The 18306-nt window shown below is 42.7% G+C and overlaps 1 protein-coding gene across 3 annotated transcripts in view; it reads right to left on the bottom strand.

Annotated features, from left to right (window-relative positions):
- Positions 1 to 5608: 5608 nt before the first annotated feature.
- The window catches only part of SALL3 (spalt like transcription factor 3), a 35795-nt gene continuing 23097 nt past the window's right edge, over positions 5609 to 18306 (bottom strand). For 2 of the 3 annotated variants that reach the window (XM_080380328.1, XM_080380329.1), the window contains exons 2-3: positions 15964 to 18306; positions 5609 to 14957 (exon numbers count right to left, since the gene is read on the bottom strand). The exon at positions 15964 to 18306 is cut by the window's right edge. In XM_080380328.1, coding sequence (XP_080236454.1) covers positions 14526 to 14957; positions 15964 to 18306 — 2775 coding nt within the window. In that variant the 3' untranslated portion in view covers positions 5609 to 14525. The remainder of the gene's footprint in view (positions 14958 to 15963) is intronic. The other variant, XM_080380330.1, reaches the window with a different exon arrangement.

The raw sequence follows: 18306 nt of genomic DNA, 5'->3' as shown, positions 1-18306 counted from the left end.
GCAGGCAGTGTCTCTGGGTGGGCACCAGCCCCCCCAGCCCTCACGCGCACTGCTCTGGGCAATTTGGATCAGAACAGATACACCCAAATGTATGTTGAGGCTTTTTGCTGAGCCCCTAAAGAACAACATGAAGCCATGGGCTGCACTTCAGGTCAAGCTGCTGAAAGCACCCGGTGAGGCTGTAAGACACATCTAGTCCAGCACACCTGCCTGCCCGTGAGAACTCAGGAGTACAATGGTTTGCCCCCTCCTCAATCAAGATAGTTTTATCATTAAAATTTCCTCCTATCGTGGGACATCTGTGGTACTCCTCATGCTTCCAAGCACAGAAGTTATTTCTGAGAGCTGAGTGCAGCCCTTTGCACCCTTTGACTAAATTCTGACAGCCGTGTACATGAACAAGCTAGATTTTTGTTACATAAAATAAAGGCTACCATACTTTTTATTGGACCAGGATATCAGTTAGATTCCTAAGAGCATTTATAATAGAATCAAGTTACAATGTCAGTGTGATAAAAGGTATCACATCATTACTCTGTCCTTTTTACCTTATTCATTCACGGATTGAGGTTTCCTGGATTTCTGTCAAAAGAATTACTCTTTTAAGAATAGAGAAGACCAATGCCATCTTTATACAGTTTGGGAATTCATCTTGAGTAGCCCAGAGATTAACAATATCAGTGATAATTGAGTCAAAGGCATCTATGGAGTACACTAACAATAAAATAGACCATGGAACAAAAGATGGGTAATTCAACAGCACACAACTGCTGAATAATCATTTTAACCCTACCAAGTAGCAGGATGGCAAATAAAATAAATAAAAAATGAATGAGTGTAAAGAAAGGAGGGGGGAAAGAACAGCAACGTACTCAGAGGGAACTAGGCAATTTTGAAGAAAAATGTGTGCAGAACAGAAATTGTACAGCTGTTAACAAGAAAGAAAAATCAATTTTACATCGTATAAAGGATACATTTACATCATTATGATTATGTTGGGAAAGGATTAGAATTTCACTTTCTTCAAAGCATGCTTGCAATGAGTCATGTGATTCTTCCTTATCTGATGATCATGATGATGCATAAAGAATAGCACCTCTCAAGCATCACTTTATTCAGTAACAGACCACCTTGTCTCCCTGAGCTCCCTGTCTGCCAGATCTCATGTCTTTGTTTTCCATAGGTAAATTTAATTAAACCAGCAGAAGCTGAGTTATAATGGTTCACAAACAGTGGTAGTGACTAAAGGGGGGCGGGGGAGAAGTGAGGCAGGAGAGTAGAAAATGTGCTTTTTTTCAGGAGCTCAGTAGCATTACATAGGCAGATCAACCCTAAAGTTGGCATAAGCAAGTGATACAGAAGAAATCAAAACCCAGACAGCTGAATTCAGATGCTGGTGGCACAGGAAAATGCAAGTCACCATTGTAGAAAACCCAGGTGTCTCAGAAATGGAGTAGTTAAATAACTTTTCACTCTTTCTTTTGTTGTGATTTGAGTCTAAATCCGTTTTCCTCACATAGGGTACCAATTGCTGTGATTTGGGTTACAGCAGTTAGGAAATAACACAGCACAAATAAAATTAAAATAGCAAGCAGCAAAAAGCATTACCATCAGTCAAAGTCTACTGCCCATGCTTTTTCTCCATCCTCCAAAGACCAGACCACACTCCTCCTTGTCTCTACTTCATCCACATCCTTCACCCCAATCTCCCTCTACCACACTCCTCAGAGCTATTTAACCACTTTGTGGGGACAAGCTACAGCTGCACATTGTCAAAGCAAGGCCACAGCTGAATATTATCAGTGTCGATCAACCCACTGTCTTCATTCCTCTACATCTTTAAGTAGGGTTTTAAAATGTATTATTCTGATTTGAGTACAGGTATAAAACACGTGTGCAAGGACAGGGCTGGCCAATGCCCAGAAGCCAATACATTCTATCAGCCCAGACAAGAACACTTTCATTTCATCCAATTTCAACCCTTTTAATTTCCCAGCTTCCCCAGAACGGACCAGCAGCCCCATGGGCCATGGCTCCCAAACCAACCCACCCCGACGCACCTCCCTCTCCTGCTCCCCCGGCACAGGGGTGTCTCTGCTGGCTGTAGCACAGCACCTCCGCCACTGCGCTTGCTGAGGAAAGCTCCACAGGAACCAAGTTTGTTGCTTTATCAGTTACAACCACTGTTTTAAATTGCATCTGGCACCATATAAAAGCAAACACAGCTACAGGCTCGGTTATAGTCCCTTCCGCAAGGGGAGAAGGTCTATGGGAGTGGAAAGCCATGCTCCTCATCACTGGCATTTCCCAATTAGTCTCAAATACTGTCAGAAAGTCAGAAATCAGCCCAGAGGCAACCTGCAATGAGTTGCATATTAGAAATGCCTTCACCTCCTGCCCAAGCACAGGCAATGGCAAGCAATGGGCAGTCATATTCCTTACCATTCCCACCTCTTTGCTGCCTCAGATCTGCATCCCACCCCCTTTCCCTAGGGCAGATGTTAGCCCTCCTCCTTTCATTCTTCCCTGCCTGATCCAGAAGCTCAAAGGCATAGAGGCAGGCCTTGCATTCTGGCTGGCGTTGTCCCCTGAACGAGCCAGAACGCTGCAGCACTGTGCCCGCGGGGGGGTCGCAGGGCTCTGCCTCACCTACAGCCCTGGCACTCGCCACCTCCCCACCCTCTTCCCCACCTCAGATGTTACACTCAGGAAATTTTAGTTTTATTTTAAGGAAAGCTCACAACAAACTTTCAATTAGAAAAATATTCTTAAAGGACCTAGAGAAAACAAAATAAACCATGTTCTGTTCAGTTCGCTCTGCCCGCAGCAGCCTTGTAGGTGGGTCCTTCATCCCAGCTGCTCACTGAGAAGCAGAAAGCTCAGCTGAGTTTCCCCACATCCCCACAACATATTTTCCATCGCCTCTGAAGCATGGCTGTCTGCTTCCCAGCCCTTCCTTCAGCCTTTTGGTCTCTCAAAGACACAAGCTGAGCAGATCTGCAGTGGCTCTGCTGGACTCCACCGGTCTGCCCATCCTCAGTCTCTCCCTGAACCCGTTCAAGAATTTCCCCCGGCAAGCTCACCCAGGTTCTCCAAAGAACATAAAGCCAAATTACAGCAAACCCATCAAACACACAGCTGGCCATAGCTGAGCCCTGCAGTAGGGCTGAAAGTGTTGTGGGACCAGAAGAGAGGCAATGGGTCCTGAAGTGCTGCTGAGAGCCCTGGGTAAGTGCATCCTTTAGCTGAGATGGACTTTGCATGTTCAGAATGAGCCCAGGAATTTGTTATTGTACTACTGTAACTTGAAATAGGCCAACATTTATAGCAGTCAGTGGAGCAATTGCAGCTTTAAAGTTTGACACTGAGGCAAAAACAGGGCTGATAATTACAAATGAGTGATTTTCAGAGTGTGAAATACTGAGGAAAAGTAATAGATTGTAAGTAATGTTTGTCTTAAGGCATATAAGCAGAACTAAGCAGTTAAAAACAATGAAAAAGCGTGCAGTCTGCATGCAATGTATATGCACTATGTGTTGCTTCTGCTGCCTTGTATTCTTTGTAGACATTGTATAAAAAGAGACTTTTTCCTAAATGTGTAACAGCCCAGGTAGCTCTACATCACTTCTTAATATCACCCTTCCATTCCATTCCTTCCTTCCTTTTCTTCAGTCTCCTCCTGTGCATCTTTCTTGTCTTCGGCTTACTTAACTCTGCACTGCAGTGCCGCTGCCTACATCATTTTATGCCAGTTACTGCCTCCAGCTTTTGCTATAACTTCAAACAATCTTTTCTGATTGTACTAATAGCAAGGTCTTAGTAAGTGACTAAAATCTCAGATTCATTCTGAGAGAAAAGAATACCCTCTCAGTTCCTATGTATTAACCACAAAATAACTCCCGGCAGAATATATGATGTGGATACATCACTGCTGGAGAAACATGAGCTTCAGGCTGGGGCACAAGCTGGTGGGAGTGTGTTCGGTTTCAGAGCAGAATCAGCTATCCAACATGAGGTCATTGGTGTGGCTGTGCCCTACTTAAATGCATACACTGAAAGAAAAAAAATGGAGAAAAAACCTACCCTGTTCAGCCAAAGGTAAGAATATAAAGGAGTGCAGTATCTGATGCCTAAACAGCATGTGGTGGGTGTTTGTTATTTCTCCAAACACTTTCACTTCTGCTCCAGCTAGTCACTTGGTAATATTGCAAGCAGGAAAGTGCAACTTGCCAGGGTGCAAGATAACACAGAAAAAAGCCAGTTATCGGAACAGTGATAGCAAAAGTCAAATATAAGCTGAGAAAAGCCTGCCTCAAGTTAATGAACTGACATATAGATGAGTTAAAAACAAAAGATGAAAAATCCGTATCAAAATCCCTGGCAGAGCTTCGGCTCTATGGTAACACTCTCACCATGAAAACAGCAGCGCATCAGTTTGAACTGCTCAGGGGATCAGTGGTACCTCTGCCCTGGAGGGGCAGCAGCAGGGGCTGCTTTCTGCCTTCTGACACCCTGTCCAGCTCTCGCTGCTTCACCGGGTGCTTTGTTCAGCGGCCAGGTATGGTGTAGCGCAGGGATCCCAACCCAGTGGGCAAGGTCTACCCTTTGCAGGCCACGGATGACATCTCAGCACAGATTCTCTAGCTGTGGCATGCTTCCTGCAGCTTTTTGCTCTTTAATTTAATTACCCAAAGTTTTCTTTTGACTCTGCAGCTCGAGGCAACTAAACCAAGGCAATTCATTTGAAGCATATGAGTAGAACTTTACATTTTAACATTCTTCATGAAAATCAATGCTAAGAAATCCGTATCAATATCTCAAGTCTCGGAAGACTGAACGCCAGCAGCAGTCAGGAGGTCTGACTGGCAGCTACCTTCTCAGGAACTGCAGAAGAATGCTTAATGCTCTGGCAGGCAGAGTCCCATTGCTGTCACAAAACCCAAAGCCTAAAGACCACGTGGCTCAGAGGTATTGGTGTAACAGTCTCTCAATTCCATATTATTTTAGTGCAGTGTTGCTAGGTTCTGGGGTTTGTTTTCATTTGAATAGTCGTTATAATGATTTGAAGTAGTCTTTAAATCTTGAAGGATTTTTCTCTAAAAAATGAGCAATGTCTGTCCATTTTACAAGATGTGTTCCTCAAGAGGAGATTGCACTTGAAGTGGAAACTGAGAAGAGTAATCTCACTGGACCACAGGCAGTGTCAAAGATTTCTAGACGTTTTTGCAATGTATTATCCTCTCAAAAGAATACATAGTAGAGTTACCTAATTTTAAGACCATGGTAGAACACTTAGCCTGTTTAAAATGCAGCTAACTGACCTCCCTAGAAGAAATATTGAAGGGTCTTAACAGTGGGAATGAGAAATGCAGACTAAACGCTGGATCTATTGTAATTCCCAAATCAAATCTGCAAAATTGTCTGCGTTTCAGGTTTTGAGAGTGGGTTTTCTTAAGTCATAGTTCTGAATCCAACAGCCTGTGTTCAGGGTAGTGAATTGGTAAATTAAACCGTCTATTGACATTTTTTTAGGCAAAAATGGAAGATAAATTGATTTTCTTAGATGCTGGTATTCTGTAAGATTGAACATCCCCAAAGAGGTTTCAAATGGAGCCTGTTGTCTTACTAATTTGCACACCATGCCTTTTTTTCCTTTTTTTTTTTTTTTCTTGATTAAAACCTTAGTAAGGAGCTGCTCAAACCTGGGGAGTTGCTAGGCATAACTGTAGGCCAGCATGTGCCAAATACGCCACAGCATGAAGTCTTTAGTTGTCATCCAGCATCCTGCATGTAAACAATTGGCAAACCTCTTCTCCCCCTACCTCCCAGGACTTTTGTTATTGAATTGCTGCATAGTGTATCTTAGCCTAATTGAACTCATTACTTAAGGGACTACTCTGTCTACACAAGTATTCAGGAAATATTATTCCTGAATAACCAAGTGTAAATTCTTGTGCTGGAGCAAGAAGGGGTTAGCTAGCATACCTAGATAAAATAATGAATAAACAGGTCCTAAATGATGTTCTGCCAGCTTCACTGAATCCAGAGAAACCCCACAGAAAAGCCCCAAGGAGCGATTCCCTTTCCCACACAAGGGTTCGTGTGAGAAGCCCGGCTCCCCAGGAGCAGGAGACATGAACGATGGAACCGCGTAACCTACTAACATCACCTGATGGTCCTTCTGGTTCCAGGAGTTTCCCCACCTTAACCACGGAGCCTGTCACATCAGGATAAGCATTTCCTGAACTGATGAGAAAGTCTAACGAGCAGCTGCCCCCAGGAGCACGCCACTCAGCTTCCCCCAGATGCTCTTGTTGACTTCAGAGAAGTGAATCCTCGTGGGGGAAAATTAAAAAACACTCATGATTATTAGGGAAAACTGTTGTGTTAATTGCGTAGAAGTATGGTTCTCTTTCTTCATTATGTATATTTTTAAAATCTGGTGCTACTACCTCAAGTTCTCATGTTTTCTGTTGTCTTTTATTCTGGCACTGTGCCCATGTTTGTGCTTACTACTGCTGTTGTCAGGATATCTGTATTAGTTACTTTTCATGTGGTTTCATGATCCTTTTATTTTCCTCCCATTTAGTACTGGGGGTAAAAAAGCAGAAAGAAAAAGCTACTTATTGTACTCGTTTGAGCTTTACTTCCATCTCAGCATTTTAAGTGAGTAGTTCCATTGAAATAACAGCAAAAGTTTCATTATTCCTTCTTACAGTTTGCTTGTTGCATAGAAAAAATTAGCTGCAAAGTAAATGTAATTTTGATGCAGGTTTTTGGGAAAACTAATAGGCTGGCACTTCAAAAAAAAGTATGGAAACCTAAAATCAGCCTGAAAGAGCCTCCAGATAAAAAGGAACCAAGAATGGAACTAGTTATACATGTAACAAGCACAGAGTTGAGGTTTATAAACTGGAATGCATCAGTATGTGAGCGTGCAGTAATCCCAGCCGAAGAAACATTTGGAAATTCTTGTGATTTTCAGCTGGATTTCGCTATATTGTGTGGCGTCTCCTGCTCATAGTCCCAACAAGAGAAATGAATTGGAACTAGGTGGAGGTGCGAGTAGGGACAATGTGACCTGTGCCCAAAAATGAAAAAAGAAACTAATCTCCACATCCTACAAGGATGGAGGTGAGCATTGAGCAAATCCAGCACTGCCTGAAAAGAAGCACGTGAAGAACGTGGCCATGTATGGGAAGACAATGAAAACAAAGGAATGAGCGTAGCAGCACCGCTCTGCCGAAGAGAAACAGAAGGCACGTTGTCGCGGGAGAAACACTGGCAAACTGCTTCACTAAGAGAGCAGGGGCTGAGGAAGAGGAAGATGTGGGCTGCAGGGACTGCCAGCCTCATTCCACCAACTTCTGTGAGGGTGGAATTGCAGCTCTTGTCTGCATGAACTAATGAACTTAGCATGAACTAATGCCTTAATATAAATCTCATTGGTTGTGGCAAAGCTGTTTGGCATGGGATGGTGGCAGGCTAAATCCCAGGTGAAGGGCTAAATTACAGCTGTGAAGTGATCTAGAAAGTGACGTTGTGAAAGGTAATTTAGCAGAAAAAGGGCAGAAGAAAAGGCAAGTCCCAATCCTTTTACCTACAAAACTCTCATCTGAAAAGGTGTGTTCCCCTGTTTGAGGCATCTATTCATAACTGTTCTTACTCAGAATGCTTAAAAAAGCAAAAACCCAACCCAGCCTTCCTATGTCAGGCACATTATTCAGGGTATAAAGTGATAGGAACCAAATGGAAATGTGCCCACGCCTCCTGATGACCACATACATCCCTTTATGTGCACCTGTTAGTTGCTGCACACAGCAGGCAATGGCACAGCAGCCCCAGCACCGGAGGTCACTTACCCCCTGCCGCCGGCCTGCCTTCGACACACGGATCATGTCAGGATACCTATAGGTCCCGTACGAAGTGTGCGTCGCAGCAGGACAAGCGCCCAGGGTTTGACAGAACGGGCTAGGTCACAGGTGCTAATCGACACATGAGAAAGTCAGCCACCAACAGACGTGTTGGCTGGTGACCAGTGGGGCGGTGGAGAGATGTCCAGAATTCCCAGGGGGAAAAAGAGATTCTTGAGACTAGATTCACCCACCGTTACTCATACCTTTACTCCATGACGTGCCTGAGTGAAATCAGTGAGATAACATCACTGAGGACACCTTAAACAAAGCCAAATCTGAAACTTTCCTCATATTCAAATAAAAAAGACAAGAGTATTGATAGAATTAATTGAGCTAATATATTTAGTGCATGAACAGCTGCTCAAGAGGTTGCTTAACATAGTATAGTAAAGCAGATAATTCTTACCTGTAAAAAAATATTAAATATAGTTTGCCAATCTGGAAAACAAATTACTTTCTGTTCAACATCCAAATGATAGCAAGCATTATCTTTGGAATTATTTAATTATTTATTTTAACATACTTATATACAGTGAGTGACTCATCCTGATATAATAGTTTGTTTCGACATAATCTAAGTAAAGACTTCTATGACTTAGTGAAGTTTTTTAACACATTTGAGACTTAGAAACTTTCCTCGTAAGCCTTCATAAATATAATCATAGCGACAATATGTCTTTTGTTGTCACGATTTCCAGTTTTTGTGTCCCTGCTGAGGGCCAACACCATTGAATGATGTCTTAGTTGCATCTGGAATGGATAATGCTTGAGCAAAATATGCAACACACAGTTTGAAATTAATTCTAAGCAGCTAAAGAAATTTAAAACATACATGTTTTTAGGTACATGTATATTATATATTGGTGTATAATAATATATACACACACATTTATTTTAACGTTTAGCTTTAATAGCAAAAAGTACAGTAGAATTCCACTGATAGCAAGATTTGATTCTAGATTATCCATAGAAAATTGGTGGACTTTTTCTGAAAATCAATACAAGCTCAAAACAAAATGTGATACCAGGTAATTCTCTGCCATGGTGGTCTAAAACCAATAATCAATTTGAACACCTAAATCATTGAATTAAACCCTATAGAAATCAAATAGATACTTGATAATGAAATACCTCCATTGGAAAATGTTACCGAGTAAAATCTGTGTGAATCCCAAGTAGGTGAGCATACAACATTTAGAACATGGCCTCTCAGTCCTGACTGGAGCCCGTAGGTACTACTGGAGTACAAATAATAAATAATAGTACATGTACTGTAAACTCTCTAAAATCAGTGATAATACCAAGCATTTTCCATCTTTGAAACACTGTACAAACATAAAACTATTCCTCACAACACCCCTGTGAGGTAGGTACAAAAGTATTACCCCATCTTTACTGATGGGGCAACACATCCCAATAGTACAAGACGCCAGCGGACTGCATGGGGGCATCTGCTCCCCAGCTCCTGGGTTCCCAGAAGTATGCCAAGCTCAAGCAGAACCAGAGCCTCAGTAGCGGCTTGCCCACATCCCTAAAATATGTCAGTGGCACAGCCCAAAGCTGTTGGCTTTCACATTTGTCACTTTGTCAATTGGTTGAGACATTCTCCCTTCTGAAAAAATAAAGTACTATACATTGATGCTGCACCATGCACAAACATGTATTCATAAATCTGCTGATGCTGTTAATATCTGCAAAGGGAAGGCATGTCCCTGCGAGTGTCTGCCTTGTGTAGCAGAGCCATAGCAAGATTCCCAAATCCTTCCACTTTTATGCATAAAAGTTACAGGTTCTTTTACTCGCTTCTGTGAAACAGGACTGATTATTCAGTCGACGGCACCACATTCTATATTAAGGGGCACAGTCTTTTTTTTTTTAGATTCAGCTTTCAGGACCTCCTTTAAAACTGGGATAATCCTGTGGTATGTACTAAAATATATGTATTCTCTTTTCCCTCTTTTTAAAAATAAAGTCCAGAATGTTTTTGCCTAGACATACTTTTAATATACTATCTAGCTAGCTTTGATGACATGTACGGGAAAGCAAGCCCTCTGAACCTGGAAGCAGTCCCTCCTGCACTAGGATAAACCTGGAGTCCCTCCGCCGAAGCCCACAGCATTTCGGGGGTGTAAAAGCAGGCGCAGCGAAGATCGGCCAGGACTTTCATCCCCCTGACCCTCTGCAGTTGCCCTGTACCAGCAACGCAGCAGCGCGTTCGTCAGCAAAGCCTGCGGGCCATACACATACCTGGTCACATCGCTGACGACTTCGTCATTCATTATGCTAGTGTTACACATAGATACAAAAACCAGGCAGCTCTTTTGACTTCTGCAGAATTAAAGAGAAAAAGGTAAAAAAATGAAACACAGTATCTTACGAATGACAGAGCACGTGCAGGGAAGTAAATTAAAGGCAACACAAATACAGCATAAATTCAGATTTAGGAAAACAAAGTTTTTGCCAAGATAGAAAGCACAAAATAGGTGAAGGAATGGATAACAGAAAGGACAAAATAGGTAAAGGAATGGGTAATATCTTGAGAAATACTTTGTACAAAAGGAAAAAAAAAATGGGCAAAAAAGTAGTCATGTCAATCATTTATCATAAATGCTCTCTAATAACTCATGGCAAAAATATAAGTGAAGAGTTTAAAAGCCTTGCTGGAATTTTCATGTTGTAAAATAACCTTCCCCTCAAAAAAAATTGTAACTGGCCAGTTTTCTGATTATCTAGAGCTCCTCCATGGCTCTGTTTTTAAATATCTGTAATTCAGCAGACTTTGACCATTTTCATCTGTGTAGCACATCTTATTATTTAACGTCTTCCTATAATAAGAAAAATAACCCATACATATTTAAAAATAGATACCATTCTGCTTTTGTCCTTTTTTGGGGGGGAGGAGGGGAAAGCAGGTAATTTTCCTCCTGTGTTTTGAACAGAACCACAACTATCAGCGCTCCTTCGCTTTCCTTCTCTTTTGCACATCACGTTCTCTCTCAGCAGGGCTCAGGGATGTGCATGCAGCAACACAAGCACAAGCCTATTGTTGTGGAGTCACCAGAGGGAACTCGTACCTTCTTTGGGTAGGTCTTATGAAACAGAGTATCTTTATAACAAGGCCACTGAAAGATGATTAGTACAGATTTTTTTCTCTTTTCTTTATCTTTTGTCTGTTTCAAATGCAGCAGGCATTCATCACTGGATTATAACAGCTTGAAGCTTACTCAAACATACAGCTTTTTTTGCAGGAGATACTTAATCACATGCCTAACCTTAAGAATGTAAATATTTTCATTTAAATCAACGTGAAAAAATAATTTGGTTAAAGTTAGACATGCTTTGATAAATTAGAGTCTTGCAAAAAAAGAAGAAACAAAACCATGTGTTTAAACATACAGGTTATGTCATTTGGAATGAATGGATGCGAGCTGTTGATTTTTTTCTTTTCTTTTTTTTTTTTTTTTTTTTTTTTGTATTTTAGAATTTGAACTGCTCCTGATAAATTGCTTCCCAAATTTGATCATGCAGTGTATCGTGAATATTAGGCAGATGTTCCAACAACATGAAAAGAAGGCTTTTTTTGGTAGACAGTACATGGTAAGTGTTCAGAAAGCAGTCAATTTGAAGCAGTAGTCCTTCCAAAAGCTGTTTTCCCCCCTCCAAAATATTTTGGGGTTTTGTTTTTCCTACTGTCTTGTGAATAATGCTTTTATGATTTATTTTCATTGGAAAAGAGACTTTAATAATTCTACCCCTTTGCACTGTTAATATATATTAGAATAGCATTTGAATAATAAGGTGTCGCCCTTATTCCGATTTTCAGATGCGACGATTAGAAGTCATTGACACCAATCTACCACAAGTGACCTTAGTCTCATATCTTGCTCTGTTATTAGAATAATCAAGGAACGCAATTCAGAAATAATATTACATCCTGCATTTTATTCAATTCCATATGACAAAAATAGTAACCTAGACTAAGACATCCATTTCAATCAGTAGATGTGTCAAGCCAACAAGATTTAATAATAAAAAATATTGGATCTAGGTAACAATTCCCAGCTGGTTCAGGGAGGCTCCTAGCCCTACATGGTATCACAGTATAAAAATAGTGTCTCTCTTCACCATGCAGAGAGGAATGACCTAACCCTGAATACAAAATGGGGTCAGTCTTACTGTACCATCTTCAACCATCTTATTTACAACACTTTACATCTTTTTTCATTTTTTCCTTTTTCATTTTTTCTCCTCTTTTTTTTCCTTTTCTTTCTTTTTTTTTTTTTTTTTTTAAGTTATACACATCCTTTAGGGAACAGAGATAACACTACATGGTACCAAATACTACCCAAAAAAAAAAAGTCACACCAAAAATGACACAGATAAATAAAAACATTCAATTGCTGAAATACAGCAACATTAAGCCACCTCAGTTTTCCTTTTTTTTTTTTTTTTTTTTTTTTTTTTTCCCAATGCTTGGAAACACCCCTAACCACCCATGCACTGTGGCAAAAAAAGATGTTGTATTGTAGAGGCGTTACAGATACATAGTTTTGCTTATATATAGATAGATATATCTATATATCTCTATCTCATCACTGCAGGAAATGGAGCTGTAGAGTTCATTGTTCATTTCCCACAGAAACAAACAGCTAATAAGTCTTTGAACCTCTCTTCACTCCATTACATGATGGCAGAAATAGTCCATCCTCTTACAGTAATGGTTTTTGTTGTGTAAGAAAGATTGTCCTATTTTTCAGCCTCAACTGAGAAGACCTCACTGTCTGATTTGTTCTTCAGGGGCATAAAACTCCTTGCGCTGTTACCCAGCTACCCATCATGTCCCTCAAGCAATTCTGCCGGACGGAAGTTCATGGTGTCAACTCCACCATGCTCGTAATGCACAAAAATGAGGTAGTACACAGAACGGTTACTGTTCAAGTTTCGATTAAGCCCCAGTCTCCTCAGCATCCCCAGCCTAGCTTCCGAGTGGAACCATTCCCTTTATTTACTTGGTGTAATTTAAACAATGCAATCAACAGAAAATTATATTTGATTAATCAGGGTACATTGTGCTTTGGAGCGATCTGAGAAGATAATCAGCCAGGGTTGGAAATGCAAACAGAACAATTGTCTATTACTACTGCTCACGCTGCCCAAGAGTCCTTACTTCGTTCCCGTGCTATTAGGCAGGCGACATTGTTCTCGTGGGTATGTGTGAAAGGGACAGAACAGATCACAGCAAAATTAAACCTACGCAATGCTCTCCTTCCTCTACCTTAGACTCATATTAGTATCACACTCCTAAGATAAATGCATCAGAATTCTGTCAGGGGTGGTCACTCTTTTAAGTGGGCTTTGTAGAAAAGTGAAATGAATCATTTCCATTTAAGAAATGGCAGGCCCCATATCTCCTAAGGATCTGACAGTTCTCTGCGGCTTTTCTGCTTAGTTAATAGAGATCTGTCGTCGTTCGACCTTAAAACAAAACAAGAAACTGCAACAGGGTTCTCCTCCTTATTCCTCAAGTCAAAGTACTATTTATAAAATAGTTTACATCTTTGTTCAGTTTCAAATTATAGACAAACCTCCCTAATACAAAATACTAAAAGTGCAATAGTATAAATTAAGAGTTTGCAACCACATTATACAAACATTACCTTTTTATTATACAGCTTTGATAACATGGAGTATTTACTCACAACCGTTTATAATGTTGTGAATAACTTACGGTGCTAAGGTTTGTCTGTAACTTGTTTTCCAATCATTGAGCTAAAATCCACACTACATTTTTTTTTCATTTAATAGAACAACTGTCCACATAGCAGCTACAAATATTTAAATAAAAAAAAAAAAAAAGGTTTGTTACTGACAGGTACTTGCACATGAAAAGCATGCTATCTTTCCCAATAAAACTTCACAATTTTGCCTGAATTGAAATAAACCACTTATTTATAGTAAAACAAAACTTGTTTTTTTTAAAAAAAAGGGGAAAAAAAGAAAAAAAAAAAAGAAAAATCACATAGCCAGATGTATTTTGCAGTACAAAAGCTTCATTTAAGTTTGGGGCTAGTATATTGTCTGTTACCCGCATAATCTTAACATTATAAATACTACAGACAAGGATACTGTAATAATACACAGCATTGGGGTACTAAATCACTTATTTAAGATTAAGATTCCTAAAAACATAGTCCAAGTTGCTAACTAATTGGAACAAAACCAGCAAATAAGTGTGACAGAATGCCGTAATGAAGCCCCCTCTCTCAGGTGACAGTAAGTTTTGTAAGAAGCAAAGTGGACGCAGACTAGCCTCTTTCTGTTTCTAATAAAGTTATCCCATGATTTGTTTGTTTGTTTGTTTTCTGTTAAATTAAAAGGTTTCAAAGTTCTTGGTAACAGTCAAACTCACTGTTGAAAGAAGTACCATGCAGATCTTGCAAGACAACTTTTCAGCAGCCACAAAGTTATGTATTTCTGCTATGGGTAAGACTTTAAAGGGAACCTATGCATTTAGGTCAGGAAACTAATGCTTAGCTTCAAAAGCTGTACACGGAACAGGACAAGTGTTGTGCCGAGGAGTGGTCCAACAGTTATTCAGAATGAATGCTTTTAATTTATGCCAATCTCTTTATTATCCTCAATAAATCTGGTGAATGGACGACTGGCTCCCGTTTCCGAGCTTGCTTTGTCCAGACCGACAATGGGAGGGCTGCTGCCCGTGCGAGCTTTGTCCATGCCACCGGTAAGGTTACTCAGAGGCGGGATGGCACCTCCGCCGAGACTTACTGGGAGCTGGGGGATGCCTCCGTTCTGTATGACAGAAATCTCATTGTTCTTCATAGCGAGTCCGTTAGTGATAGCCGCAGCATATTGGTTCCAAAAATTGGGGTCAACGTTCATGGCCCGAGCTGCCAGATCCTTCTGGAACATCTCAGAGAACTTGAGTGCGTCGCCGCCGAGCAGAGCCATGGGGTTTTCCACAGAGAGGCGGCGGCCACGGCGGGCAGGGGCGTTATTCCACATGTGGGTTCCCATGTGAACCTGCGGAGCAGACGGGAACAAGAAGCACCCCCAGATTAGCACGTTCGGGCAAGCGGGCTGGCCTGAAAGGCTCGCTCTTACAGCACCACTTGCTTTCGTTAAAAAAAATGACTTTTAATTCGCATGGAAAACAAATCAATTGCAGTTAAGACACAGTTCTAAGGCCCCGGTCAACCTATACAGAGAAAACCCAGCACCACAGTAATTTTTCAGTGCACATTTGTCCCTTCTCAGCGAGGGCAAAGGTGGCACCATGAGGATGAAGAGCACGTAACTGCTAGGCCAGGCAACCCTACACACGAGCTGCGAGCCCTCACACGCTGAGGCTTACCCAGGGCATTACTCGTGGTAGCAGGCAGGCGGGTTTTGCTGCCCTTCCCCTTTTTGCACCTTGTCTATTTTCATAATGTTTTATATCATGCCAGAGGCATGGATTACTTTGCAAAATTTCATATTTTCAAAAAGGACGCATAAAAACGTATTCCCCAGGCTGTTTCCTGATGGTTAAGCAGGCTGCGGGAATGAAGGCGTGAGTCCCGTGGCAGCCCACCGTACACCAGTGGGAAGCAGCTTTCTCGTCTGCCACGGCTGTGAAGCAGGGCAGAAAATGGAAATTTGAGAGGCACCCCAGGGGCTGAGCAAGCTCCGCGCTTCTCGTTTATGCCGAGGTGGTATTTTTGCACCGATAGTTGGCAAGAGCTGCCCGGACATGTCCATCGGCTGGCTATGCGTGCCACCACGCCTGCCAGGGCAGCAGTGACGTGCATGCACATTCTCTCGCAACCAGCTCCGCAGTGCGCATCATTGCCGGCTGCTCAGCCCGCTGCACATGGCCCCTCTCGCCAGCACAGCGGGAGCACAGCGACCATCGCTACCCAGCCAGCACCACCTCGCAGCTCCCTCCACTCCTGCCTTCGGGGCAAACGCTCAGCGCTAAACCCTGTCGAGTTCAAGCACAGTGCCTTAACACCCCCCCGAGCCTTTACAGTTTTATTTGGCCTCTTACCTTAAGATTCCCCTTTGTGGTAAAAGCTCTACCACAGATTGTGCAACCAAACGGTTTTTCACCGGTATGGGTGCGCTCGTGTATCTGCAGTGCACTTGCTGAGGAGAAGGTCTTCCCGCACGACTGACAGTTGTGCTGCTTGGGAGTCCGGCGAGGGGGGGGTGCCAGCATAGGGGTGATCCCCGGACTCATCACTGTCTGTGGTGCAGCAGGAACCTGGATTCCAGCTGGAAGCGAGGGAACCTCACCCAAAGAGATCGGCTTGCTGTGACCATTCACTTCCATTTTGATCATGGTAGGTGCTGTACTGGTGACCAGGCTAGGAGTACTTTGGCTGGGACCTAGAGTAAAGTTGGGTTCAAATAACTGAGAAGGCAGCTCTTTTAATTTGTGCGTCAGTAAGTGCTGTTTTAAATTACCCATAGTGGAACACCCACGACTGCAGACTGTACAAACAAATGGACGTTCTTTAGTATGGCTGCGGTAGTGAATTTCCAATGCACTCTTACAAGCAAAAGGCTTGCCACAGATATTACAAACAGTACTTTTAAACTTACCACGTTCTCTGTTCAGGAACAGCAGGCTAAAAGGAGCCTCCTCTTTGATGACTGGTCTTCCCGGGTTGGTGGATGTCAGATCTAATGCGCCTCCATTTTCAGTGGCGGGTGGTGGGCTGTCTGGTTTTTCTGTCTTTAATTGTATTTCTTGTGGCTCTTCCTGGTTACTGAGACCGGGGGACTTTGATCTGAAGCTCTCGCTATTGCTATTTACAGGAGACAGAGCTTGCATGGAGGAAGAAGACTCTGACATCGCAGGGCTGCCTGCGCTCTGGCTTTCAAGATCGCCCACGGCTGATGAGGAGTCGTTGCTCAAATGGTCGCTTTCCCCTGATCCATTTTCTATGGATTTTAAACTGGTCAGCTGCTGACAGTTCATGACAGAATCAATCATTTTCATTTGATTCTCCAAAGCAGCAATACTGGAGATCACAGAAGGTGGCGAGGAAGGACATGACCCAGAGTAAGAGATGAGGGGTTTGGATGAGTCACTTGCCGTGTCCTTTAGCTCCGGGTCCTCCTCCATAGAATTTTCATCAATGTCATCATCAAAGTTGCTCAGGGTGTCAACGTTCTTCTCATCATAGGAAAGCTCTGAGTCCATGGCGTCCTGGAAGCCCTCTGGTAGCGGCGTGTTTGGAATTTGCCCGCCCATATGCATACGAATGTGCTGCTGAAGAACAACCGCATTTGTAAATTTCTTCTGACAAATGGGACACGAGTGCTGTACTCTAAGTGGTGGCTTTGCTCGATGAACTCCAAAATGTGTTTTTAGATTGCCTTTTGTAGTAAAGGCACGTCCACAAATTTTGCATTTAAATGGTCTTTCTCCTGTATGCGTTCTGTAATGCATCTTGAGAGCGCTCTGACAACTAAGCACACGGTGACAAATGACGCATTGATTTGGATCTGTCATCTTCTTATCAATGTTCTCCACGAGCTGTTGTAGTTTTGAGGTTTCTGATGTTTGCATAGAGTCTAGCAGACCACCGAATGGAAACTTTGCCTTGAACTGGTCGGACACTGCTGGAAGCACAGGGTTTGGGAGGCTTGTTGCAACGCTGCTGTCCGTAACAGCCGTAGAAATTGAAGATGTGGAAGCTGTGGAAACTTGCCCGCCCACAGAAAGGTCCCCAAGCCGCGTGCTTGTGGGAGGCAGAGTGACGGGTTCTGCCTTGGGCAGAGCTGAGCCGCTCTGGACAGGCTGTGGGGACTCGGCAGAGGCTGGAACGCCTGACTCCGAAGTGTTGAGGCTTGGGGACAGAGAAGTGCATTCGCTGGAGGCAGGAGAAGGCCTCTGGGGTGACCTGCTCATGGGAGTGATGCTCGGAGAATCACCGTAACTGTTCACACCAGGTATAGTGGGGGGCAGCTGGAGCCCGATGGAAGTCGGGACGGTCGGTAAAACGGGTTTGCTGTCTAACCACGTTGTGACTGGCTTCTCTGGGGGCAGCGACATCCCGTATGGGATTCCAGAGCAGGTGGGCACATTATCGAGGTATTCTGGAACGGGATAAGGGTTCATCTGAATGTGAGGGTATTTCTCTTTATGCCTCTGGAAATGAACTTTCAGGTTGCCCTTTGTGGAAAAGCGGTTTCCGCATATGTTACACTTAAAAGGTCTTTCGCCTGTATGCGAGCGGAGGTGAATTTGTAAAGCACTGTCACTTCCAAAGACCTTGGCACAAAATCGGCATTTATGTTTAAAAAAGGGATCCTCAGAGCTTGACTTGGGTTCAAACACCGACACGTTCGGTGGTTTCCCTTTGCGGTGCTTCATAAGGGC

This window comes from Falco punctatus, assembly GCF_963210335.1.
Source record: "Falco punctatus genome assembly, chromosome: 3".
Classification (NCBI taxonomy): Eukaryota; Metazoa; Chordata; class Aves; order Falconiformes; family Falconidae; genus Falco; species Falco punctatus.
The sequence above is the reverse complement of the archived record's forward strand: the minus strand, read 5'-3'. Positions and strand labels throughout refer to the sequence as shown.